General features: G+C 47.6%; 1 protein-coding gene across 2 annotated transcripts in view; it reads right to left on the reverse strand.

Moving 5' to 3' along the window:
- Nucleotides 1–9,821: 9,821 nt before the first annotated feature.
- The window catches only part of arhgap15 (Rho GTPase activating protein 15), a 43,056-nt gene continuing 25,164 nt past the window's right edge, over nucleotides 9,822–27,713 (reverse strand). For both annotated transcript variants that reach the window (XM_030342694.1, XM_030342693.1), the window contains exons 11-13: nucleotides 26,265–26,399; nucleotides 17,969–18,074; nucleotides 9,822–11,338 (exon numbers count right to left, since the gene is read on the reverse strand). In XM_030342694.1, coding sequence (XP_030198554.1) covers nucleotides 11,158–11,338; nucleotides 17,969–18,074; nucleotides 26,265–26,399 — 422 coding nt within the window. In that variant the 3' untranslated portion in view covers nucleotides 9,822–11,157. The remainder of the gene's footprint in view (nucleotides 11,339–17,968; nucleotides 18,075–26,264; nucleotides 26,400–27,713) is intronic.

Genomic DNA, 27,713 nt, shown 5'->3' on the forward strand with positions numbered 1-27,713 from the left:
CTACACCCGGTGTTTCCCATGCCGCCTAGCGTACTGTTGGAGCCGCCGGTACGGCCGTCGCTGAGTGCGCTCGTAGGGGGACGTCTTCATTGTTTTGGGCGGAGAAAACGGGGCAAGGGAGAGCACTCCAGTTGAACTGGAGCGCAGGAAATAATGGACAGCGATAAGTCCACAGTTAACATCAGAGAAACCACTTTGTTGTGTCTGTTTTTTCACTCCACTACACCCCAAAATGGGGGGGGGGGGGAAGAGAGTGAGCTTTCCAGCATGCGTTTATCCGGTTTATTTGATACTGTTTGGCGTTATTAACATTCAAACTCGCCGTGACTCCCCGCTGTTTGGCGAGAGCGCTAAATACTCTGTGACACTTTGATTATACAGACAGGAAACCCCAACCGATCCGAAATGAAAGGGTGCGGTTGGTCGACAGAGTACACTTTGCGAGCACGCCGCGCCAGCAGAAGGGGTATGGGGGTATTCACACTTCCTTTATGCAAATGCACGGTTTGTTTTTTTGCAGACAGTTGCCAACCCTTTTCCATAAGACCATCAGGTGTATGCTCTCTCGGGGGGGTCCCAAGCGTGCTCCCCTTGTTCCCATACAGAAGAGCTTCGACCTCGTGGTCATTGCAAAACAGAGACAGGCTCACGTTCAGCAGCAGAGCCTCCCGCGACAGCCCGCACTAGATTGGCGAAAGGAAACGCAAAAGGAAAAACGAATGGAAAATCCCTGCACAGGAAAAACGGAGCTGCGCCAAAGCGGGAGCCATCAGTGCAGTTTACCTCTAACGCGGTTACCATCTCCGGCAGTGTACCAACGGGATCCCCCGCGGCTTGAGCAAAGGGGTTGAGCAATGCTGGCCCCCCGGGTCATTCCCTTCCACCTGGTGGGCACAAGACGGCGTGCCGGCGTTAATGCAATTTTCCCCGCCTTGTGCTTAGCAAAAGTGTGTCAGGGTCCGTTGTGCTCTGAGCGGACGGCTGCGTGTCGGAGAAGGGGCCTCAAAGCAGTGTGTAGCAGTGTGTCGTGTGTGTGCGGCCTCTTGCAGCTACACATCATGTGTGCGTATCGTGGCTGACACGCCGCAGCAAACTGCGAGGCATCGCGCAGAGTGTGTGAGAGTAAGATGAAGCATTGTCTGTGGTGTGTCGGAAGCGAAATGCTGTATGTGAGCAGTGTGGGGGATTATTATTTGATCCAGCACATAACAAAAGGAAGTACTCATCTGAAATAGAAGGTATCAAAGGCTTTGGAATCGTTTTTATGGGTTTGGTGGTCGACGATGTACTTTCTATATGGTCGTTTGTAAATGTGCCCACTTATTTAATTAAGGCTTTTCATTTGTCTAAGTCTGGGCTTTATTTGGCTTTATTTAGCCTTTTTATTATTATATCTGTGAGAAAGGAACCGACCAAACTAAAGACGGCAGCTTCAGAAAGTAAAAGTAGTTTTAATTATCTGGATTTGCTCATTAGCACAGCCCAGATATATGCCTAACACATGTGATCAGATGGTTCAGTGTAAGGTTAGACCAAAGAACTCCCCACCCTTTTTCTTTGTGAAAACACTGTTTCACTGCACTGTACTCTGGCCAACGTGGAGATCTCAAAGGTCTCATTGAAAATATCATTGGAGTAAAAATTGGGAAAGGAAAACTGAACACAAGTCTATTTAAACATACACCGTATATACCGGGGGAACAAAGTAAAGGCCATAATCATGATGCAAAAGAAAAATAGCACCACAGATCCAAAATGGATGACGGTATAGAAGACGGTTGACCACAGGAAGCTCATCAGAGACGCAACCGAGAGGCCAACGTCAACCTCAGGAAAAGCCCCGAGCGGTACATTATGGCCCCACCGTACATATGAAAACCATTTCATGTTGGGGTTTTTTCTGAAGTTCTGACTGCAATGGAAACGGGGGCAACCTTTTCAGAAGATTCATACCGAAAAAGTACCTTCTAGTCCTGTTTGAATAACAAACTACAAAGGTCTATAACCACCTTTGAAAATTTCTTGGAGCGTTACGGTGAAGTAAGGTCAAAGTGATTAGTCCCAATTCCAAATCGCATGTGGATAATAAGCCAGGACAACCTTATGTTTAACCAATCCAGTGAGCGTCCTTTACAACAGAGACCAGGCATTTTCTGCGGTGGGCACTGCAGATTTCTTCTGGAAAGAGAGGAAAATTAAGGGCGCCATTTATGAAGACCGAATAAATAAATAAGTACTTTATTTAATCAAGGTTAGAATGCTGGTACAACTGGGGTCACTTTGATGAATAATTACAACAAATATGTGTTGTCAAACTTGTCTGATCATAAAAAATCTTGATCTATCTTACGTATGCAGGACACACGTCCCTTTGTTATGCACAAATGAGAGAGAATTCGGTTTATTTTAAGGATAACTTCTTCAGGCGAATCCTACTGTATTCAATATGGTCCAAAGAACATCTTGCACTATCATTCTTGCATAGTACATAATATAATAATGTTAAATCATAATGAAAGGAATAGCACAGCACATTATGCCTTTATTAGTATTAAAACAGTATACAGTGTATCAACCCATATTCAATTACAGGTAATCATTTACGTTATCACAGCTTAGACGGCAATCCATTGAAGCTATCAGCCATTAGAACAGTTAAGGATAGGCAGTAGGCTGCCTGCTCCCTGGAAGCATGGCCCTAGCTTAACCAACTGACCGTTCAGTGGACACTTTAGAGTCACCGGCGTAATAAATCAAGGTCTAATAGCTCTGTTACGTCCCTGTCATGTTGCGTGACAGCTTTAATATTACACACATTAATCTTACATTGATTCCCTTGTTTGACCGTCATCATTCAGCTCTCCCCCGTCTATCTCCGTGTTAATTCACGGAGCTCGGACCAGGAGGACATAAGTTCACATTAAACTGTGAGAACGTTCCTCCGAACACATTACCGATGAGCAGGAGCACAGTAGTCGGACTGCGCTAAATATTACAAGGGGGTTAAAGAGTTCCTGTAGAACAGTTGAATTATGCGCCGTGCATCGGGAGCATCATGAATACGTTTATTTGAATCCCTTATGAGAGGGTGGGAAGGGGGGAGGGGGGAGGGGGGGTGGTGGTGGTGGTGTGGTCGGAGGTTCTGTAGGGGTTTGAAAGCTGAGTCGCAGCCAAAGGTACACAGAAGGCTTTTACCCAGAAAGAGAAATTAACACATATGGCGAAAGTGATGTGAAACAGTGCCAATACGAGAGCCCTGCAGATGCTGCTGCACCGCCCCCTTCCCCCCCACCACGCGCACACACACACACACACACACGCACACACACCCAAGCCACCACAGATGATGTACTCAACACGCTGCCGATTTGGAGAGTGGTCATTGTTTAAGTGGGTCACACTGTGACCACATTAGCCCAGCGTCGCCAGGGTCCACCCTGGGTGTGTGTGTGTGTGTGTGTGTGTGTGTGTGTGTGTGTGTGTGTGTGTGTGTGTGTGTGTGTGTGTGTGTGTGTGTGTGTGAGAGAGAGAGTGTGTCTGTGTATTTGAGTGACACGTGCTCTAGTGAATCCTTAAGACGATCTGAGCCGCCAATACCCCCCTACCCATCACCCCCCTTCCACACACACACACACACACACATATCCCCCCCCCCACACTCCCTTAAGCTCCAGCTACCTACCTAGCGAGAGTGGAGCCAGCTGTGTGAGGCGAAGAAAAACAGTCAAAACATTGAATGTGTGCTGATCCGTACCTTAATAGTCGATGTCACCACAGATAGTCCTTTGGCCCCGGGGCCCCCCGAGCCAGGTCACGGCCCAGGGACACGGTAAACCTCCCCAACAAGAGCCTCCAGGTTTGCAGGCACATATAAAAAAGAACAGCCAGCCCCGCTCATAAAGCTTTTATTGTGAAGTCCATAAAACAGTGAATGCATTAAACAGTTTCATTGGGTTGTTAATTGATGCTGCTTTAAATAGTCCGGGTGTCGTGCAGAGCTGCCGGTGTTGACTGCAGCCTACGTGCTTGTTTGTGATCTAGGTACTAAATATGTGTGTGTGGGGGGGGGGGATTGATGTATATTGCATGTGTGCGTGTGTGTGTGTGTGTGGTATGTTCATTAGCGTTTAATATTTCATACCTTAGGGCTGTAGTGTTTGTTGACTTTGAACGTGTCACTCCGAGACGCCCTCCCCCCCACCCACCCACCACCACCCAACTGTTTGTCTAGGGTTCACTCCCAGCTGAAAAATCCCCCAGTGATTTCTTTTTCTTTCTTCCATTTTTCTTTAATTTATCTTGAAAGCTGCGAGTTAAGGTTTGTTTGCCCCACCCTCCTTTCTGTTAATTCACCGTGCAGTTGTTCTCGGTGCCTCCCAGACACTGATAAGGGGGCACACGTTCGCGGCTCGCTATCTGTGTTCTAACATTCCGCCCTGTACTGTATTGCTTCCAGGGGCCTCCCTCCTCCTCCACCTCCTCCCTCCTCCTCCTCCTCCTCTTCCTCCTGAGGAAGGTTCTAGGGCACTAGTAGCGAGTACACTGAGCAGCCGTGGCAGAACCTACGAGCGACGACCCAGCGACGCACCCGTGCGTGAACGGCTTTGCCTGTTTTGGGCGTCGCGTTCGGAGCCCGTTGTCATCCCCTATTCCGCTCCTCCTTGCAACGGAGTCGAGTGAGAATCATTTTTCTCCCCCTCCCGTAATTAAAGCTTTTCTTTTTTTTTCTCTTTTTTCCTCTGCCTTTTTTTCCTTGGTTTCGGTTCGCCCAGGGTGCAATAGGAGGCAAGGCGGTTCAGGGCTTAATGTGTGAGGTTGCTAGATGGGGCGCATCGCGGTGGTAGCTGGAGGTGGTGGATGACTAGACTGCGTAGCCTTGAGCCGCGGCCTGCTCACTCATCTCAGCCTCACAGGGAAGCACACTTCCTCAACCCCTCCCCCCCCCCAAACCCCACCTCCCCACTCCACCCATCCAAGAAAGGAACGGTTAGCCCAGTCTTTTGTTTTTTTCCTCCCGTGTCCAGGGCGAATGTCATTTTCTTTCTGCGGGGGGAAAGGGTAAACAAACAAGAGAAATGAATGCGGCAAACAAAATGATCCAGCTTCTGCTGGTTCGGCGTGTTTGTCGACCATATTGTGCATACTGAAACGGGAATTGTCTTTTGTTTCCGGGTCAACAAAAACCTCAGTCGCCGGGGCAACACACGGGGCGCGACTGTACGCAGAGAGTGAGGCGTGAGCGAAACCGCAGAAACGGGGGAAGGAGTGTAGTTTCTTTTTTAAAGTGAGGCAAAAAAATGCTGGTTTGAGGCCTTTTTGGAAACCGGTGGATTATCACCAAAGAACAGCGGCGTTAATTTCACGCATCAGGGGCGAGGCCGGTTCCATCCTCTTGGCTCTGCGGCGGTCTGATTGTAGGCTGAAACAACACCTCCAGCACCGAACCACAAACTAACAGAACGACAACAACAAAAGACACCGGTCTGGGAAATGTGTTTATGCTAATGCACATGTGCGCATGTGGATAATGGATAAGGAAGTGGTGGTGTTCTGCGTTTTTTCTTCTTTTCTATCTGATGGTTTCTTCTAGTCTGCAGGAGTACCTGTTGTGCCGCGCCAGATCCTTCTGTCACCAAACACGGCTTTATTAACACGTCCTCGCAAGGTCTCAGTGGCTCGCTTCGGCGGTTGGAATGCACGCGTGGCGATACACACCCGTCCACAAACACACACACGAAGGCATGCGGGTGTTATATGCGCATACACACATTCCCAATTAGTTTGGGCTGCAGTTTTTCTTTGTTTTACCCCATGGTGACTTGAACTGCAAACAATTGTACTATTAAACATACAAGGAATTGATGTCCATGTTTCGTTCACCCCACTTTGTAGGCAGAGAGAGAGAGACACAGAGAGAGACAGAGAGAGAGAGAAACAAACTAAATATAATATACATACAATCAAAGGCAAATACTAAAAAAGCCTTTGCAGCTGTGATAAAGGAACTGCGACACATCAAAGGCATCCCGTCCCGACTGTCACCCTGTATCTCAGGGTTGTTTAAAAATGCAGGACTTGAAAGATGCATTTTTAAATACAGGCCAGCCACATTTTTTTATTATTTTCTTGCACCACGAAGCTTCAGAGGAAGACGAAGACTCCCGGGATGAGGTGGAAGCACTGAAGGTGTCGTAATTGGACCAGCCAGATGCCGATTGCACATTAGCTTTTTTCTATTTGTATTTACTTGTTTATATCTTTTGTCTTAATTATTTATTTTACCGTCGCTCCCTGTTCCCCAGTGTTCCTGATAGGGGGGGAGAGAGAGAGGAAAAAAAACCAAACCGACAAATGAAAATACAAAAAGGGAGTTGTCCTCAAGTGACACGGTCATATGCTATCAATATGCTGCCATATTCAGCTGTGTGTTTTTAATGGGCCTGGTGGTTTAGAAGCGCAGGGACGCCGTACTGCAACGCTTTTCATTTCATACCAACACACACTCACTTTCTTCCCCCTAGATACTGTACTTTTTTTTTTCTGTTCCTATTTAGACAGGCAGGCGTCCATTGCCATGAGCGGAAGAACAAAGAGAGGGCAAAATTGGGTAAAAAGAAAGGCAAAAAGTATAAATGGGAGCTGCCGTTGCTTATTATATGAAATAATACACTCAGAGCTTGGCTTTGGCGCTTCGACCCAAAACACATCGGGCCACATTCCCATACTGCTGCACTGAGTCATGTTCGAGCACGGAGTCCTCCAAGCCGACGCTGGTTGTGTCATCTTGTATGCTCTCTCTCTCTCTCTCTCTCTCTCTCTCTCTCTCTCTCTCTCTCTCTCTCTCTCTCTCTCTCTCTCTCTCTCTCTCTCTCTCTCTCTCTCTCTCTCTCTCTCTCTCTCTCTCTCTCTCGTAGGGCCCTCAAACACTACTCCATAGGGACCCCACGCACAGGGTCTGTCTCCTTGCATTGTGCACAACAAGGCCTGTCGGTATTTATAGATATAGTCTGTCATGCTCTCATCCTCTTTACACCTCAAGATCCAACCAAACGTGTTCCGTGTGTGTGTCTGTGTCTGCACATGCGTGTGTGTGTATAAGTGTGCCGGTGTGTGTGAAGCTTCAAGCCAGGCACAAAGCAATTGTAAAAACAGTAACATTGTGCAAATAAAAAAGCGTTCCAACAAGACCCTTTAGATCCACCTTCTCTTTCAACTTCAGCTCCATTTTGTTTTCCCTCCTGGCCAGGCGTTGAAAGCTTCGGTGGCCCGTCAGTTTCTTTTCTTTTTTTTTCGGTCTTCGAATGTGACTGCCGATGCCAGCAGAAAGGGGAGGTCACCCAAAGCTGGAGCTCATTGTCGCCCCCAAACTCCCCCCACCACCACCACCACCCCCTTTTTCTCTCTCCTCTCCTCTCCTCTCTTCTTCTCTCTTCTCGCTTTCGGCTGTGGAGGTTTAGCTAAACACAGGACCACAAGAGCTAGTCTTTAAGTGTTGTCAATCCCCCCCCCCGCCAACCCCAAACGCTCGTTCCCAGTCCCATTGCTGCCAGAGCATGAGACATCTGATTTAGGGAATAATAAAACACAGAAAAATGCCTTTCCCATAATTACAGACCGCCTTATCTCCCGGCACGAGAGAGAGAGGGAGAGAGAGAGGGAGGGAGAGTAAGAGAGGGAGAGTGAGAGAGGGAGAGTGAGAGAGACTGATGAAGAAAATAAAAATAATCCATACATTTAGATCAGGTTTTTTTTTTTGTTGGTGGGTATAAAGGAAAACTGCTGTGAGCGAATATGAAAGCGTTTTTTTGGGGTGGGGGGGGGATCTTTTTTTGCTGATTCAAACCCGATGTGAACATTGTTCGTAACGGCACCACACGGACGCGATTGTACTTTTCTGTCGGGATTATTTGTACATTCGATCCATATGGACCTTTAGCGAGGGCTTTTTGACAGTATTTACACAAGTCACATTCGCTTTATGGGAATGCCCTGCTTGCATATCAGATCATGAGTCCACGCTTTTTTTATTTGTGTTTTTTTCCCCACGTGTGGGTCGTGGAGGTAAGCTCCCGTGGAAACGCCAAATGACTTAACGCTCCGCTGCATCTTCCATCATAATAATAGATCCTTTGACTCTGCGTGATGCAGCCGCGGCTGAATAAAGCGCCGTTTCATCATGCTTGATCTGGATCTGGTGTTTTGGCAGCCAAACCCATGTGCCTGTCAAGTTATTTTCACTCCAGGGTGGCCCCCTGTATTTCACAAGTCTCTAAACAACGCGGGGGCTGTGGCTAAATAACGAAGATGAGATTCCGTTAAGGCCGCGATATGAGAGGCACTGCCGCTATTTGCGTGACATCTTCCCTTCGCTTGGATCAATTTTGTGTCGTAGCGAAAGGAAGGCGAAGGAAAAGTGAAAAGCCCCAGAGTTTATTTGTGTTTACATTGGCCCTTTGTAACACATGGTACCTGGCTCTCCCGCCATGGGACTCCTGCTCCTCCTCTCTCTTTCAAGACTAAAATAAACCTTTAGAGCACAAAGCCCCGGTCGCAGGGCAGGAAATTCAATGAACACATTCTCTGTGCGTTTCATGTGGTTCGAGGCGCACTGGTGGTGCCAAGGCAGAGAGAGAGAGAGAGAGAGAGAGAGAGAGAGAGAGAGAGAGAGAGAGAGAGAGAGAGAGAGAGAGAGAGAGAGAGAGAGAGAGAGAGAGAGAGAGAGAGAGAGAGAGAGAGCAGCTGTGCTGATACGAGTGATGGAGAACACCTGTGTGTGTATTTATGTGTGAGTGTGCGTGCGTGTATGTGTGTGTGTGTTTCTGTGTGTGTGTGGGGGAGGGTGGGGGGAGGCCTGTTTCTGTGAGTTTCTCTGCATATGTGTGTGCATGTCAAATGTGGGCGTGAGCCAGTGCGAGCGTGAGTAGATGACAGAATGAATGAAGAAGTCTATACCCTAACTCTCCCTCACCAGCAGAGGGAGCTGTCACTCACACAGGCAATTAAAAAGCCCCACAAAAAATACATTTACTGCCAGAGGATTTTTTTTTCCGGGTGATTGATGATTAACCATTGATTAAAACAGAACAAAGTATCCACACACTTACAACCCTGGTGTACTTGTATCATGTATCCAGTGGTCGTGGTACAAAGAGGGACTCTGGTGCACGTTGAGGCTGACTCGGTGCACTTCATCCTTCTTGAGCCTATGCGGCCCCTTGTCGAATCAGAATTAGACGTACGTCCTTCTCACTCCCCCCCCCCTCCTCTTCCCTCACAAGCGTTAGAAGAACAGCGTGCAGGATATGCCCGGTAGCATATCTGCATATCCTCCCCCCCCCCCTAACCTCATCTAGATAAGACAGACATTCCGTTTCTTTTTAATTGCGACCCGCGTTATTGGCGTAAAAAAGCGTGTGTGTGTAACAGGAGCTGACATACATGCCTGATCCTAGTCCTGTGATTACCATTAGACTACAAAGAGCTTGGCAGACCACCACCATGCCCCCCCTCCCCCCTCTCCTCCCCCCTGCAGTTTTGCACCCTGATTGACTGTTTTATTTCAGGAAGGACTACCATTAGTAAACCTTCCGCAAAGAGCAGTCTGCCATTGAAAATGATTGAAGGTAATCGTCTTGCATTGGGTGTGTGTGTGTGTGTGTGTGTGTGTGTGTCTGTGTGTGTGCACCAAGTAGGATCATGCTACAAGCAGAACGTCTGGTTAAAGATAGTTGAGGTTAGGATCGCTGTTCAAAAGAGAAAGAGTTAGTTGGATCTGAAAGTGTATTTCTTTGTTTTTACGCCAACAGAATGTTGCAGTCCAATGCATCAAAAGTGTATTTATTCAGATATTGAAATCAATGGGACATCATGTTGTGTTGAATGACTCCATATGACTGTCCAGGTTATATGAACATTGATAGTGTTTCACTGGCATATACGGTTCCAAAAAGCTATTTATAAGCTCTTGCTGGATTCAAGACAGTCTTGAATTTTAACCAATATCATATTCAACATTATTACATTAAGCTAAATCTATTCTAAACAGCCTCCCCCTCCCCCATACATAGACACAATCATTTATCCCTCTTGATGAGAGAGATACATCTCTTGATTTACATTGCATGTAAAACACATGATTTAATTATCTAGATTTAGCTGCTGTTCAACAAGAATCCAGTGCAGAAGTAAATTATATTCTTAATAACCAACACCAAGTGTCAAATAATGATTGGATTCCTTCATATAAACAATGTTTTTATTATAGAAAGATCAACATTTCCTTTGATTTCTGCCTTAATTGTTGGCACTGGAAAATATATAATGACCTATTATTAAGGCATTTTAAAGAAAATATACAAACGTTATAAAAGGGCATTATTTATGGTACTCATTATTTATTCATTAATTTCATTCATCCAAATAATTCAAATTACTTCACTATCCAAATGATATGACCTCATTATATGTATGCTTTGTTTAATTTAATTTTGGTAGAAGTATCCTGCACAACACAGGATCACTACTACATCACCGACATGTGACCGAGAGTAATGTTGACCAATAACACGGCGGCATTAATGAAAGAGCTGCGTTGAGATAACACAATTCAAACTCAATAACATGAGCTGTACACCCCTAATATGCAGCAATACACAATTAGTCGCGGAACTATAGAAGCATTTCGTAAGCACATATCATTCAAATGATAACGCGGTGACTTGGATTGAGATTTGTGGACACGACATTACTGTGTGGTGGGGCATCTCTTGAGGAAGTGCCTCACCATAATGTCTACTGGTTATAAGTTATACCTGAGTTACTTTGGGATTGAGATTTGGCAGGTGTGGAATTTGTGCAAATGCAGCTGATGGTGTAGAAATAATTCAAGCCAAATACACAAGGCATTGCAATGTCATTGCATTGCAAGATAATTAAAAAAAAGGTGCAGTTAAAATTGTACTGCCGTTTTAGAGCGCAGTCATTTCCCTCACAGACCTCGCTAACATTTATCTAAGAAAGCAGTATGTCAGTACATTCCATTTCTTTCAATTCTGCACACATTGACCAACATACAGATCTATGGAGCTTTACCCCTTCAAAGGACCAGACCTCACGGTCAGCCACAGGGTGGGGGGGGTGGGGGGTTTGGGCGGGCTACTACATGCCGAGGTCAAAGATGTCGCGGCTCTCCATGAGGATGAACTCCACTATCTGGTTCTGGTAGAGCATGTTGAAGGCCATGTTGCCACAGTCCATCTCGGGCCACATGAGGGTGGGGCCGAACACGATGCTGACTCCTTGGCTGGACATCAGGTTCTTCGTTGAGCAGGCGAGGACTCTGTCGAAATGAAGACCAAACCGAGATTAAACAAACCCATTGACGCATCTTTAGAAACCAAACGTCATACTTCGCTACAAATCAATCTGGTAATCGACCAAACCCATCCCTCCACCGCGCCACTCCAAAAAAAACGGAATCCATTGGCATACGCCGTTCAAATGGAGGTCCACATGCGAGCCCGGTTTCCTCTGGTCGAACGGCAGTACACATATACTTAACACAAGGCTCTGTGCACCTCTTGGCACGCGTCCCCCTCGTGTCTTCTTCCAGTGTAAACCAAAGTACCTTCAAGTTATGTCTTCACAGCCGTCAGTTCAGTAGGTTCTACCCCTGGAGTGGCCCCCGTGCCTGAAGGGTATCTCGTTTCTCAACTGGCAGCGGTACCATGTTATTTAGTGAAGCCGGCTTTAGGTGCTCCGAGATCCAGGTTTCAGCCACGGCTCAAACCTCACTCACTCCCTCCCTCCACGGCCACAAGTTTCGGCAACGGCGGTGCGCCTTGCAGAACATCCATCCAGCCGAAAGGGGGGGGGGGGGGAAGGAGTTCTAAAAGTAATGCGGGTCGAGGTTTAGCAGCGCCGGCGTCTGGGTAAGCGGGGAAACCAGACAAAACTTGGCTTTGGGGGGAAAGTGCAGATCCGCATTCGACTCGTGTAAGACTTGAAACTTTCTGCGGTCAGGAGGAAAAACTGGTTGTGAAGCAGAAAAAGAAAACGACACTGTGTTCACCTCGGTTGGACTTTGGTGGAAATAAAAAGAGTGGCGCTCGGGGGGCGAACCATCTTTCCCCTTACAAGCAGATTCTATGAAAAGGTGTTCCATTAAACAAGGGACACCCTGGGACTTCTACTGGGAGTATCTGAGGACTCATGGGCGTTGTGGTTCTGGGTATATGTGTGTATATTCCTTTCTATGTGTGGGTGAACTGCAAAGGGATTTGTAATGAGAAAGAGACACAAAAGGCAGAGAGAGAGAGGGAGAGCGAGAGAGAGAAGCTTGGGACTACGGCTAGTGCTTGCATTCTCCTTGGGCTGAGGCTTGGCTTGGGGACAGGAACAGGCCGAGCCATTTTTGGTGGAGGACCAGCAGCTCCACGGAGGACGCCGCCCGCAGGCCTCGGGGCCCGTTATGGAGTGAGGCCTGGAAGGGGATGGAAGGACTGTGGCGCGGGGCCCCTCTCCAAGCTGTCAGTGGGCGCTTGACGAAGCGTTCTGAGGTGGGGATCCTAGTCCCCTCCTTGCCCCTAAACGAGGGGGGGGGGGGGGGGGGGGTGCGCGCCTCGAAGCGTAATTGCATCCAAAAGGTATTGTCAGCGTGCCAGGCATGTTCATGTTTGCGATGCAGTGGCGTGTCTCAAACTGCTGTTTGGACGAGCTGAGCGCCATGTTATCTAGGCCCTTGCAAGTCGTAAAACACAAAGCGAAAACATGCGTTGTGAATTGTCCGCCCAGGATAGCACGCGCTGCCATCGCATGCATTCACTGTACGCATGCACACACACACACACACACACACACACGTTCATTAAGTGTGTGTTCACTTTGTTCTAGTTGAATGTGTTCTCAATCTCTCCGAAGGCAATACTTATATTAAGGTCAGAGTGGGGATATCTCCGTATCATAATGCATCTATCACCTCTTAAAACTTGGCCAGCGATGTTTAATTGCATGTGATGGCCAACATCTTGGCCTGCCATATGTCATTAGACTATGGACCAAGTATGTGCGTGCTCTGCATAGCCCTTAACCTCATTAATGAACTCAAGTCCCGACCATCATCTTCATTGGCATAATCATTACGAATAATTATTCTCATCTCACGCTCGGCAAAGACGTTTTCCTTGGAATATGTCTTTAATCTGCCATGCCTCAAAACATCTGCTCGGAGGTAACAACAGCAACAAAAGAACAAAAGCCAAACATGATACTGTATTGTCTGTCCGTGGGTGATGAAGACCAACGTGAGAAGACAATAATATAAAACGCTTGTTATTATATAGTTTTATACGAGCATACGGTGAGGTATGCGCACGAGACACAAGCTTGGAACTAAAACGGCCAGGCAGCAAAAGAAGCCGCGTAAAGTTAACCTAACGAAATCCAGATTTAAGGCTCAGTTTTCCAGGTGGGCGTTAAATTGCAGGAAGTAAATTCATTGCTATTCAATTACCTCTGCTACTAAAAGCACAATTACCGAGTTTTACAATATCACGGCTCCTTTACAGTTTCCACGTGAAGGAAGGACCAGAGCATCTGCCACACAGTTCTTGGCTCTGCCAGGGTCCACTCTTTTGATTTTGTTGAGTTGTAAACGTAAAAATAATAGAAAACAAAAAAACAAAGGGGGACAGATACCTTGCTACTAAGCCTGAACAAATAAAAGTGACCTTGGTTTACTTTTGAGCGACAATATATTAGAATAAGTCAGAAGTTTACCGCAGAGTACAAACAACAAAACGACCAATTGGGGTTTGAACATGGTAAATGTTGGATGACCTTTTGGTCCTTTTACGGCCTCCATGTGAGTTTCCGAGATTTGTCTGTTAACTGTTTGATGCTGATATATACGAAGGGAACGACTTTCTTTGCCAAGGCTCTGCGCCATGCGTACTGCATAGTATTTATTGTGCATTTCTGTGACTAAGTGTTTCGGGGTGTGTCCCTGAGTGCAGTGTAAGTGAAACCCGATTAGAAACATGTACACGCTATAATTTCCCATTTATGTCTGCAATTAACCTCAGCCCCGTGCGTGTACACAGTACATCACTGTTCCATGCCTGTCCTGGCATCAGCATTTTAACTTAATTAGAATCGTACAATGATCTAAGGGTCTGGATTGCCATGCCTAATGGCCCACTAATGATCTCGAATAAGGAGACTCAATTATTAAAGTAATTCTGCTGTATATTCACAGGAGGAATACATCACCTTGTACCAAGGCTCCCCTGTCCTGATTCTTCAGCTCTCTGGCAATCAGATGCTAGTGTTAATACAACAGCTGCCCCCTCCTCAGCCTCCACACCGACCCTTTGGATCCTCTCGTTGTCCCCCTGGACGGATCCATGACACGGATCCATCCCCATAGCGCGTCGGGCACCCATCGCCGTCCCCTCCGCCTACACCTCCTCGCTCTCTGGGGGTTTTGACGTCAACCACTTTAGCTGTCTTTCACTTTCTTTTGACGGATCACGGGGCGGTAGCTCCGACCGCTAATGCAGGCATACTTCCTCTATCTCCCCCCCCAACCCCAAACAGTAATTCAAGGGGTGTGGTGAGGAGGGGGTGATGGTGCCATGCACAATAGCAAGTGCCTGGCGTGCCTAGGAGGTGACCATAGGGCTCTTGATGTGAACTGACGAACCACTGATATCCCGCTCCGTGCCCCCGACATGGGCTGACGTGCACGACTCAAGATGCCAATGCTAATTAATTAGCATCTAATTTTCCTTGAACGCGTGCAGTGTGTGTCTGTGTGTGTGTGTGTGTGTGTGTGTGTGTGTGGGGGGGGGGGGGGGGGTGCGGAACAGGAAATGGTAGCTGGACCATGTTGGCGTCCCCTCTCCCCACTCGCCTGGAAGGCTCCTGCTAATTGGGTCAGCGTCATTGGCTCCTTCAGGATCACGGGGCAGATAATACATTGAGGTGGGGAGGAGGAGGATGTGGAGATGAAGGCAGGAAGGGAGGGCCCCGCCAAGCCAGAGGAAGACGAGAGAGAGAGGGAGGGGGAGGGAGAGAGAGGGAGGGAGAGGGGACGGTTGTTGATGATGATGGTGGTGGTGTTGCCGCGGGTGGGTGGTGCATCTGGGGTAATGGCCCCAGTGGCTCAGAACTATAAGTGTCAAGAGTCGTGAAGTGAACCGACAGCGCCCCCACGTCTGCTCTTAACGCAATGTTAAGACAAACGGAGGAGGAGAGAGAGAGTGTATTTCTGCTACCGTTCAGGAGGTAAATGTTTACGGTTGGATTGCACTGATTGGTAAATGCACCCCAGAGAGCCCACCTCCGGCGTACCACATCCCCCGCAACCCCACCCCTACTTTACCAAAGTCCAAAAGGACGCAATGAAAAAAAGCGACATCCCGAGACGGGTGATTTGAGCGTGCGTCGGGGCCACGCCCGTACGTGGTGGTTTCCATCACGAGGGCCTCCCTGCCACTGTTCTCTGAGGGGTCAGCAAGAAGCGAGGCACGGAAAAACTTCTGCCCCGCCGTAGATGCCTTAGAAAAATAAAACAAACTTCCACCCTCAGCGGTAAATGGCAACCCATGACCGGCGGTGACAAAAACACCCACAAAGAGAAGGAAGAAATAGAACGGCTAAGTGAAGGTATACTTCAGAGAATCTGGTTTCCTTGACCACATCATCACAATGCGAGTACACAGCTCCATATTGAAGCCAGACCCCATGAATTGGTGTGGGGGGGGGGGGGGGGGGGGGGGGGGGGGGGAGAAGCCGTGGTTCAACACAGGCAGAGGATGAAGCCACAACAAAGGATATGAAAACTTCATAGACTCCTGCGTTACTAAAGGGGGCGGCCCCAGCCAGGACCGAAATAAAACCTCTTCGCCGGAGCCCTGGATCGTAAAAAACACTCTTCGTTTTCAGAGTAAACCTCACTTTATGTGCGAGATGAGGACACACACACGGACGCACGCACCCACACACACACACACACCCACAAGGACAGACTTGCATGTGTATATTAACACACCAACACGCAACCCGTAACCACTCTCTTCAATTCCATCTTGTAATATCATCTGACATTTCTGATAAGCATTTCGGTCAGCTGATGCAGCCATGGAACTTTTCTAATTATTTTCCCCAGTGCCCCCTTTTTTCCTACCCTTTAGGAAACAGAGAGGCGGTGCTCTCGGTACACAGGGTGCCCTTTACTCTATCTCTCGTGTGCCTCAATAAGGACTCAAATAAAATAAATCACACATGATCCGCATTTAGTGTGGTGTGCCGTGCAATTAGGCTTAACGTGCAACGAAAGAGACGGAGACAAAGAAGAAGAAAGAGAGCGAACCAAGGAAGGGCTGAGAGTGAGAGTGCGAGACACATCACTAGAACAAAATGAGAGAAAAAGAGAGAGAGAGGGAAAGGGAGGGAGGGGGGGGGGATATGGACTAGCCCACATCACTAGGTGTGGGTGTGGCAGCCTAAGTTCTGGCGTGACTCCCTTGGGCCCTGTTCTCCTGCCATTCTGTCACATGAGACGATCTTGGGTTGATTATTTGCATGGCTAGAGGGCTGGGGGGATTTCTGTGGCCCGGGAACAGACACGGAGGCATTGGTCGGGATTCAACTCCTTTTCCCACATCTCCTGGTCACACTTAAATAGTGTGAGCCAGGCGACGTAGCAGCGAGGCTTGCGTGTGTGTGTGTGTGTGTGTTGTGTGTTTCTTTGAAAGAGTCTCTCTTTAGTTTGTGAGCTTTTTCAAGCTACAGGTAGGCTGAACAGACAAGGGAACGTGAAAAATCGGAGGTAGAAATAAGCGCTCGTCGCTTCGTTCCTGATTTCATTAGGGTTCTGCCGAGCCATTTGTTTCTTTGGCACAAAGTGACACAGAGTAAAAGGTAGCGAGGGAAAAAAGAGAGACAGAGGGAAGATAATCATTTCCAGAATGCGGGAGGGAGAAAGGAGGGAAGGAGTGCGCCGGCAGCCATCCTCCAAGGGCGATTGTGCAGGAATATGAATAGGGAGCCTTTGGACTAATTGAGGAACCTGGCATGCAAAACCAAACAGACAAACACATTTTCCCACCGCAGCCAAGGGGTATGTTCCAGTTAGGGAGGGGCTCATAAATCTGAGATGAGCCGCTTGGCCCCTCTCTCGCTCTCGGTCTGTCTGTCTGTCTGTGCGAGGCTGGTAAATATGGAGAGGAGATGGGGATAGAACACCTCTCAGGGGACGCGGGGCTGCGGCCATATGGCCCCCTCGGTTGGGCCAGGACAGGCAGAGTGGACAGGGGCCAGTCTTCTTGCTCATGCAGCACCGAGGTCACCTCCCCCCCCCCGACCCCCTCCAGCCCCTACACACACACACAATATCCTCATCTCTCTCCCCCCCCCCCCCCCCCGCCATCTCATGTGGGACCTGGAGAGTGCTGAGGAAGGCCAGGAGAATGTGTGACCTCCCGTGTCCCCTCAAAACTGCTAGTTTGACCCTCCTGTCAATCTGCTCTTCTCTGGTAAAGGGGATAACACGATGCACGACAGCCCTGACTCAGGGATTATACTGTGACAGTTGGTGTGTGTGTGTGTGTGTGTGTTTGTGTTTGTGTGTGTGTGTGTGTATGTCTGTCAAGCAACTGTGTTAATTCTAAATAAATGTGCAGTATTATTTACTGTTTGGCAAATTACAACTTTTTCCAGAAATTGTTTGACACTAATATTCGAAGCAATTTACAGTGTCTACATGTCATTATTCATTTGGGCAACTTGCTCAAGGATGCCTGCAGAGGCTGAATCGGGGGATCAAACCCAGAACCTTTCTGCAAGGAGTCAAGCATCCTGTCCACTACATTATCCTGTCCCCCAGTACGTAAATACGGCATTCAATAAGTATTTTTCAAAACTTAACGATGTTAATGTGGACATTTTCGGATGTGATGAAGATTACCTCTGGAGGTGACCAAACAGGAGCTTCATGGTGTCAAGGTTGGGCTTTGGAAGCTGCTGGATCAACTTCTTCACAGCCTGCACCTTCTGCCTCCGATCCTTGGTCTCTGTGCAGACAGAAGAGGAGCAGGTGCACGCATGACATTACATGTTAGTTCATCAACTGTGTGTGTTGGAAAGTGATTCATTGACACACTTTGAGTACTCTAATTGCTTTGGTAATTAAAAGTCACTCCAAAAGTACGGCATGACATAGTTATCACAAGTAATCAATCAAATCAAATAGAAAAAAAGATTCACACCCAGCGTATTACCAGGAAAAGCAGTCTTTGCCTTGTGTAGACGGATCAATATGAGAGACACGCTACTTGTGCACTTGCATGAAAGCCGCAACGATAGTGACTTTCTGTAGAAGTTGTTGATTACAGGAAGCCATTAGTTGCATATTCTTTCACAGTGTAACACGAGCCTTGATTACTGACCAATTAGAGACCATGTGGGGATGAACACTATCACACTCTTCCTCGCGGGACTGTGGATATTGGCACTAATGCAGATGTTGGGAGTGTAAAGGAAATGACCCACATCCTCCCTTTTGCTCCAGCTTTTGGAATCTTGATCTTTGACCCAAAGGGACACAGGAAGCATCGAGACAACAATCAGGTAAAGAGCCACGAAATGCCAGTGAACCGCCCGGACCCCAGGCGGCCCCTGACGAGTCTCCTGAGACGACTCTCGCCAGCAATCAAGAGGAGAAGAAAAAAAATAAACCTTGAGCACATGGGTCAGATGAGTTAGATTATCTGAGTGGAGAAAATCCTCAATTAAGTCCTCAAAGACCCAGGGACATCAATGGCACCCGCGACTCAAGCTCCTTTTTCTCCCCAAATTTCGGAACAGCTTTGCTCGCTAATCCAAACAGATGTTTGCCCTTGTGCAAAATCTATTCTATTTAGGAACAGTCGGGCCCACATGTGCATGTGCCTTTACTGTATCATTCGTCAACTTGCCCCAAATCAGGAAAAAAGTTAGAAAAACGAGGAAGGCATCCTTTTAAGTGAAAACCGGATCCCTCCGCTTAAAAGCGGAAACAAAGTCAACACGTGAGCCGCTGTTACTAAGCTCCACATGTCGCCGTATCCAAGCTACCGCTACAGCTTTGCCGCAGTTCATCTGTTGAATAAGCAACCTGTTTATTTCATTACATATTTTCACGCTTCGACTCTTTTTCAAAGTGGAACACATTCCCACCGTACATCTGTCGTACGCGGCAAACTGCTCTCACTCTAGGATGTCTCCAAGCGGTCCGAAAAACAACAAACCCCGGATAACCCACCCACGAGAGAGCTTGTTAGTCCCCCTGTCCCCGCCGTGCCCGGCGAGAGCCCTATTTAGGTTAAGCGGGTAACCTGGAGAGCCGTAATGGCGTCTGCCCCCGTGTGTTCTCATTAGGGCCAGGTTGTTAGCAGACGCATTCAGGACAATGTTTGGCCCCGCTGTCTGTTGCAACGCTGAGGCGCCCCTTGAGCACGGCGACAGCAGATGTCGGCGTGTACACCGAGCTGGCACAGGCACAGGTGGCAGATGCCCGCGTCGGGTGCCAACCCCCGCCAGTTGGGCACAGATGGACAAGCACGTTCAGGGAGAGGGAGTAGGGGCCCTGACCTTCTGCCGTACTGTAGGTGAGCTCCTCGGTGGAATGCGCAGCAGCACTTTTTATTTTATTTTATACCCCGTCCCCGTCCCCTTGAGGGATGGGAAAAAATAGAGTGTTTAAGGATCGTCCCTCCCCGGGATCGACGCTGTCGTTGTCGAGAACGGATACAGTTCAAATACGGATTCTTTAAATACGAAAGGGATGGAGCGCCAGCGCCACTGCTTTTCCGATTCCGATGGCGGAAAAAAAACGAAAATTTTCCCAGCATCTGTTGTTGTGCGCAAACTATCAGCAGTTTCCCTAGTAGGCTTTGAAATATTTAATCTAGTCTCTATTGCTGGCACAATGGACATGATTCATTAATTACTTTGCCGTTGGTGGCAGACATATTGGAGATGCCCCTCAGCCTACCATTGCGGACAGATGGTGCGGACGACGTCATTAATTTAAAGCAGGCAGAAATGCTAAGATTGAGCCATCTAAATGTGCTGAATCACCCGGGCTAACGACGCGCATCGGGAGAGGACAGGAGCGAGGGGAGACGCCCCGCCATGCAAACCTAGCCAACACGCGACAGAGTCCAGTTACAGCCACTGCATCAACCGGCTCCTCAATCTCTTTGTGGTGAAATAATATTATCGTAGATCACTCACGATCACCATCAACAAACACTAAAGGTAACGAGGGTTTGGGAACATGATTGGGGAAAATATTGTGGGCGAGTGACTTTTTAAGTCGCAGAAGTCTTAGTGGTCATTAGTCATGTCGGGTCCCTCAGAAAGGCCCCTGGCCCCGGCATTAGGCTGCTTTTTCGGGCACCTTGAGGGACTAAAGTGATTTATGGCCTGTTATGACAGGAGACCATTAAAACTCCCAGATGAGCTCTGCTTACAACAACACAAACAAATATGACACAGTGGAAATGAAATTCAATATAGTGACAAGAGGGGTGGGGAGGATGTAACGAGCTGCAACAGGCCCTTGTTCAACAGCTCGACAGACCTGGAAATTAACAAGGTACAATTTGTTTGTCCTGCTTGTATTGATTTCAAATAATCAGCAAGCGTCAAGGATCATTCCTATTTTGTATTTGTTTAAAGGACCATTCCATCTGAATTGTCCTGAAAAAATAATAGACTATTTATACCCTGAACGTGCATATATATATATATATATATATATATATATATATATATATATGTATATTCTGTTAATTAATTATCTCAGTAAAATATATGATTAACCAGACAATAGCCTCAAGTTTTTCAATGTATTTAATTATTATTTTTGTTCATCCCCTAGATAAGTGTTTCAATCGGTGACACAGTGACTGGATACACATTCGGTTCCTAAAACTGCTGTGTATCTAATCCCATTACAAATAGAGGGACCTAGTTTGTTTCAAGACTGCCTGCTGCACAAGGCTGTCTCCAGGCTCGCTGTACTGGCTTACCCCGGCCCCGTCAAGGCAAATATTAGCAGAAAGCAAATAATCCTGCAGGTTGTGATTAAGATTTTAAATGGATCCCAATTGTGTGCTTTTGGTTAATGAATAACAAAGTCTTAGAGGATGGCGCTTGTAATTTATTAAACATGAAAAGCTCCTTGATGAAATATAGAAACTAGATATATTTTTGCATTTCAAACGATTTGCGTGGCCAGCTTACTTGCATGCAAATGAGGTGGAGTTTCAAAGAGTTGTGAAAAGAATTCCTCTAATAAGTAAGATTGAATTTCTCTGTTTCACCGTAATAGGTGTCATCTCGATCAGAGGTAAATAATTGAAGGGCAGCACGACATGCACACAAGCACAATTGTGCAGCCTGGAATTTATTTATTCCGTCGTTGCATATTTATGCAAGGGCTTCGCTCCGAACCCCACAACAGAGTAACACACAAACATAATTAATACTCATTAAGAATAAGTGAATAATCAATCTGACTGATAATGGCTCTGCTGCGCTCAATAAGTCTGTCGGCATCAACGAAAAATAAATTTCTGAGGAACAGAACATAGCCTTTGTTGGCTTATGTGTGTATTGTGCAGCAGAGGTAACAAAGGCTGGGTTACATCTGAGACTTTCAGATGTTTTTCTTTCTGTTATCTTGATGATTAATTTAAACTAAGCCGCACCATAAAAATGTACAATAATTCCTATGTAAATGGGGTTTCTTTGAAGCGGTGTGCTACTGCGGATGACCTGGAACTAGAAGTGGACTTTACCCTTTTTCCAAGACAGATCCATATTAAATATGCATCTCATGGGCTGACCCAATTGTGGCCAACCTTGCGTTATATAGAATATAGCCGTGTGATGCTGTAATACAGATCCTTGGCGGGCATCAGAGTTGTGATTATGAATATGAATATGGATATCCAAAGTTAGGATATCCATCTGTCAGTTTGTGAACATGTGAGTCCCGTGTTCAAAAGCGGATTGCGCCGGTAGTGAGTAACTCACACCTACAGGTATACCAACACTTTCGCTTTGCAAAACCCAACAGATGTCATTGGCTCTCTTCAAACACGACCATATTCTGAGCTTTTTTTCCATTTTTTTACCCTTCTGTGTTAGTAGTGTGAATACATTTGAAGGAAGTAAATTCAGCTAGTTTGATGAGTGTGTTTGTGTGTCTGTGTGTGTGTGTGTGTGTGTGTGTGTGTGTGTGTGTGTGTTTGAGGGGAGGGGTGAGGGGGTGGGACGGGGGTGTAGTCCCTGGCATAGCTAAGATTGTGAAGCGGTATTCATACTATCTGTTCTCGCCTGGGTGGCCCAGTTACAAACTCACATGACTCCATTTCCATGGTTACTCAGGGCACAGACAAGGACCATACAACTAGGGAAAATATGCCTTTACCTAATTAGCATTTTCAAAACGGAATAACATTACATTTTTCTCGACTTCTCGCCAATTTTATTATTTCCGTGCGACTTAAAGGGGAAACATTTTTTTAATAGAGGTCAACTCAAAACGGTAAAAGCAAACCACCACGTATGCATAGATATGCACACATGTACACACACACAAACAAGGCAGCCGTGCATTCAGACTAACACATTGATATCAGTGTCACTGACAATACTGAACAACCCAAAGCCTTGCAGAAATCCTTACTTCTCTACCCGTTTACACATTCATTAATAGTAATACTTAAAAAACACATTTACATATCCCCCCCCCCCCCCCCCCCGCCTCTACCTCCCACCTCCAACCATTAAAAAAAACTGAAACAAGCAAACCAAAAACAGCCCCATCCCCAACAGCTTTACTCCTCAAAACGACATGTATGTCACCGCTCGACGAAGATAAAACTCAATTCAGCGGGGCTGCATTGATTTTGCCGGAGAACAAAAAGGCACGCTTGTCTGTGGGACAGGTGGCTGGAGATTCCAGATCCCCCGCTCTGATACTGGGGCCACATGAATAATAGATCTGGCTACGCCGGTGCCAGGATCGTGGCCTGCAAACACAGCTGCTCCTCTCCTCCATCCAAGAATGAACAGCTCACAGGGTGGGGGAGGGGGGGGGGGAGGGGGGTGGGGTGCATGGATAGGGGGGGCGGGGAATGGGCCCCACCTGAGCACCACGGCTCAGGGGTGTGTGTGTGTGTGCGCGTGTGTCTGTTGGTGAGGGGGGGGGGGGGGGTTGGGGGGGGGGAGAGGGGTGATAGAAATAATAGATAATGACTTGTGAATAACCACTTCTGCTAAAGAGGGAGAGAAACAGGAAAGAATGAGATGAAGATGGGAGAAGGAAAGGTAGCGAATACATTAAAGCAACAAGAAACGTTGCGTCGACCCGAAACGTACAAACCGTGACTACAATTAGTTTAAAATGTAGATGCAAGACAAAAAACATTGCGTCATCTGTTTTCTAATCTGTAAAAAACAGTTATAGAAACATTTTCAGACGACTGCAGTCTCAGACGGGCCCCATGAGGGCCCACACTCATGTTAGGATTTGAGCGCCGGATTCCAACGTGAGTCTGAGTACACAGATACGCTCGGGCTTCAGGGTCCCGTTCGGTTGAAAACTCACTAATCTGGCAGCTGGGGGATATCAATTAGGAGGGCTGGTGATGTGAGCCCACTGTAATGATCCCACCTCTCTTTTCAACACGGCCCATCCAGAACCTCAGAGGATCTCCCCCTTAGCAAGGCAACCCCATTAAGGGTTGAGCCAAGATGGCTGCCGAGGTGCTAATGATGTCGACCCGTCTTCTAAATCAGCACCAGGAGACCGCTTCCCCGCGCCCTTAAATAGAGGCTGATGGATGGCCACAGGGCCGAGAGTCACACGCATATCAATATATGTGTCTTGTGACACGGCCGCTGCGCAGAAACCGCAGAAAACGGTACTTGCCGCAGCGTCTTAGCTGCGGCAAGTACCGTTTTCTGTGTGTTTGGAGGAAACACGGATGCTTATCTGACTGAAAGATGCAAATCAAGTCATTCCCCAGTGGGCTAATATCACGTAGATCTAGGTTATTCATTTTTTTCATAATTTCCTTAGAAGACGTATAAAGGGTTAAGTGGATGGCAAGCGAACGATTCCCTCAGAAGTGAGCAGCTCAAATCACCGGCAGGATTGTTTAATCTGCGAGCGAGCGGAGAAACGCCGTCGAGGCTGTCACACTCTTTAAAAAAAAAAAAAAAAAGTACAAAGCGTTCGTTTGAAATGTAAACGAAGGTGCTCGGGCAAAACATCTGCTAACATCTCTCTCTCTCGCTCGCTCACTCTCTCTTCTCTCTCTTTTTACCGGTCCCTCGTATTACCCACATCACGTTTAGTCTCCTGAATCGCGGTGTGCGAGTCTCCTCCCATGGCCGTTTGATCTGGCGGGGGAGGCTGGAGCGTGGGGGGGGGGGGGGGGGGGGGGGGGGGGGGTGCAGGGAAACGTGTAGCAGGTTAGGATAATTACTCACCTCCTGCTATGAGGGGTTTGCTCCGCCGCTAATTAGTTGTCTAAACGCTGTCTGTGACTCATCAACAACGCACACGCTTATCTGATTAAACGGCTGGAACCACCTTGAGTGCCACTGGGTATTCTGGCCTACATATTCTTGAAGGCATGTAAATATTTATTGCCAAATTATGCCCCCACCTTGGGATTGTTGGCAATCTTGCTTTCAGGGGGTTTATATATTTTTTTCTTGTCTTTCGGGTAGAGCGAAAGAGATGAAAGATGGGCTAAAGATTCGATCAAAGCAAGACCGATTATGAATTATTTATAGGACGGACTATCTGAAATCAGTAGCCTCCACAATTTTGTCGTCAATTGAGCAGATGATATACAATATATCCATGATAGACATACGTAATACCGAGCCAAGCACTGCGCCCTTATCTCAAGGCTATGTGAGCAACTGAATATGTTAAATAAACACGCCTCAGGTTTGGAGGTATCATGTGTTCGAGTCACACACTAAACCCCCCCCTCCGTCCCAGAGTTCAACCCCCCCACCCGAGGACAGGAACACATGGCTCAGGTAGCGTTTCAGCGCCAGACACAGACCTTTAATGGCATTGTTTATACAAGGTTACCGCGACGGCGGCGACATCCTGCCGCCTGATAGGCCCGGCGTCTCGGGGCCTAATTGAGAGGTGAGACGGTGGTGGGGGTGACACATGAGTGGCTGGAGGATCTGGTGACAGCTCGCGTCTGAACCCTGGACGGAGGGGAGCGGGGCTTGGTAGTGGGGCGCTGAGGCACCAGAATTCCCATTCCGGTTCGGGGGAATTAATAGGTGGGACGATGGTGTGGATGTTTTGGAAGTGTTGTATCAAAAGGAATGGATGGAAATTAAAGTGGAATGATTAGGGATTTTGAGGAAAACATGAAACATTCAAAATTGTTTTTGTAAAGTTAGCTATAAGAAATATTAGCGAGTTATCTTGGCAGTTTCATTGAGTTTATGTATCTGGTTCTATTTGTTTATTATGTTTATATTATGGGGCTTTTTGGAAAGAAAAACCCTTTCCTCTTGAAAATAGGCTGCCAATCTTTTGTACCTTCATAGATTGCCTCATCTCATCCGCCGTGACGAGCATAATTGCGTTTCATTTTCACACTCTTAGGATTGAAATTGCGATCCCAATTCATCTGAAGTGAAACATCACGGCTAACTCCGGACTGACCAGCGTCGAGGCAGGCATGCTATTGATTGCGCCTCTGTTGCTAGGGCACGTAGCGGAAACATCCACTTTGCTTATCAGCCCAATCCCCAGTGGTCGCCCTCTCCAGCTTGCAGAGTGAGAAATAGTTTAGTCTATAACTGAGCTGCCTCAAGGGACAGGAATTCTAGAGGCAAACAGCGGCACATACTGTAAACAGGATTAAGGCTAATACGCCGCTGGGCCAAATGAATTTTTCCCTATGTAAAACCTCCGAAATGCATAAAATATAGTCTACTAAGAATGCCGAGCGCTACTCTTGACACAGTACAACCCGACGGTCGTGATCCGGGCTGAGACGGGGTGATCGGATGTCGACGGCAGGATCATGACATTTAAGGGGGCGACACTTTGACAAACAAATATAAAAAGTGAAGTATGCGCACCCGGCCCCGGCCAGGATGGCAGGGTTTGGCCTGACACATGTGGTGTTGACAGCCACACGCATCTGGCCCCTACTCACTTATTGCCTCGACGAACAGCTCGAAGAATCGGAAGGGAAACAGCGGCTCCGGCAGCTCGCGGAAAAACATCTTGAGCGCGCCGGTGACGACGTGGATGTCTTCCCACTGGCTGGCGTCCAAGTCGAGTTCCTCCTCTGGGAGGAGAACACCAGGCAGGCCGGGGACAGGAGGGAAGACAGAGGGAACAACACCGCTTTAATTGGGAGAATTAGCCGGGGCTAATTACTATGCTAATGTTTACCTGCTAACAGCAGTGCACGCTAACAGCCAGGCCCTCCCCGGCTACCCAGAGCTCTGGCGCCACATGTTTTTTTTTTCTCTCTCTCTCTCTCTCTCTCTCTCTCTCTCTCTCTCTCTCTCTCTCTCTCTCTCTCTCTCTCGTTTGAGGCAATATAAGCCTCTGCTGAAATCATTCCGTTTTTAATAGGGCTGAGACCAAAAAGTACCCCTTTGGTAGTGACACAGGCCATCAGGTAGACAAGCAATTCAGAGGAAAGCGGCTTCGCGTTGCCACGGGAGAGAGGGCTAGCTGCGCGTGAGCCACAGCCAAGATGACAGGCCTGGAGGTCTGAGAATGCTGCTTTTTTTGAATGGCATAAAAGTCACATTAGGGTTGTACACTGTGCTGGAAATGTGCCATCCTTCACCTACTGAGACAATTACCCTTTATGAGATGGTAATCATACGGCATCAGGGGACGCGCTGAACAGTCCAAACAGGGAAGGAAGACATTCTGTGGGCAGGCAGGGTTTCAGAATAAAACTGCTGTGCCCTCACTGGGATAAGCTCAAAGCCCACGTTTGTGTTTGGAGCTCATGGCACGCACCTCCACATAAAACGGTAGGCTTGTGTAATGGAATCAGGGAGGTCTTTTTTTGTGTGTGTGTGCAAACTTTGAGGCAGCCTCCTCGACAGCTGACCCACTTGACACCTCTAAGCTTCTCACTTTGAGGATCTGCATTATTATGTCTACCCCGGTATGTATCAACTTGAGCTAAGCACGGAGTAGGGGGGAAAAGGGGGGGGGGGGGGGGAATTACTGTCACTACAAAACTGCCGCTGACAGTAGAATGGGTTGAGTGTAAAGGTGGAATAGGTTGAGCAAACGCGTATTAAAAGACTTGTCGTCTTGTGACACGCGCGTCTACGGGATTCGGAGGTGGGTGGGGGGGGGGTAAAACGGACGACAGCCGTCTCAAGCTGTCTGTTCGCCGCGACCATATTGAGCTTTTGTTTTTTTTGCGAAACAGAAATATAGCCAGAGTCGGAGCAACAACAACACGATGCTAGGAACAAATGGGGGGAACAGAATGGAGGCACATGGTGTGACCATGACAGAATGCAGGGAATGCTGGAAATGTCAGTGATGTCACTCTCTCCGCCGCCGCCGCCGCCTCGCGCGGTGCGAGCAGCCCTCCGACACGAGAGCTGCTGATCTCGGAGCAGTA

The sequence above is a fragment of the Gadus morhua genome, chromosome 20 (assembly GCF_902167405.1).
Source record: "Gadus morhua chromosome 20, gadMor3.0, whole genome shotgun sequence".
Lineage (NCBI taxonomy): Eukaryota > Metazoa > Chordata > Actinopteri > Gadiformes > Gadidae > Gadus > Gadus morhua.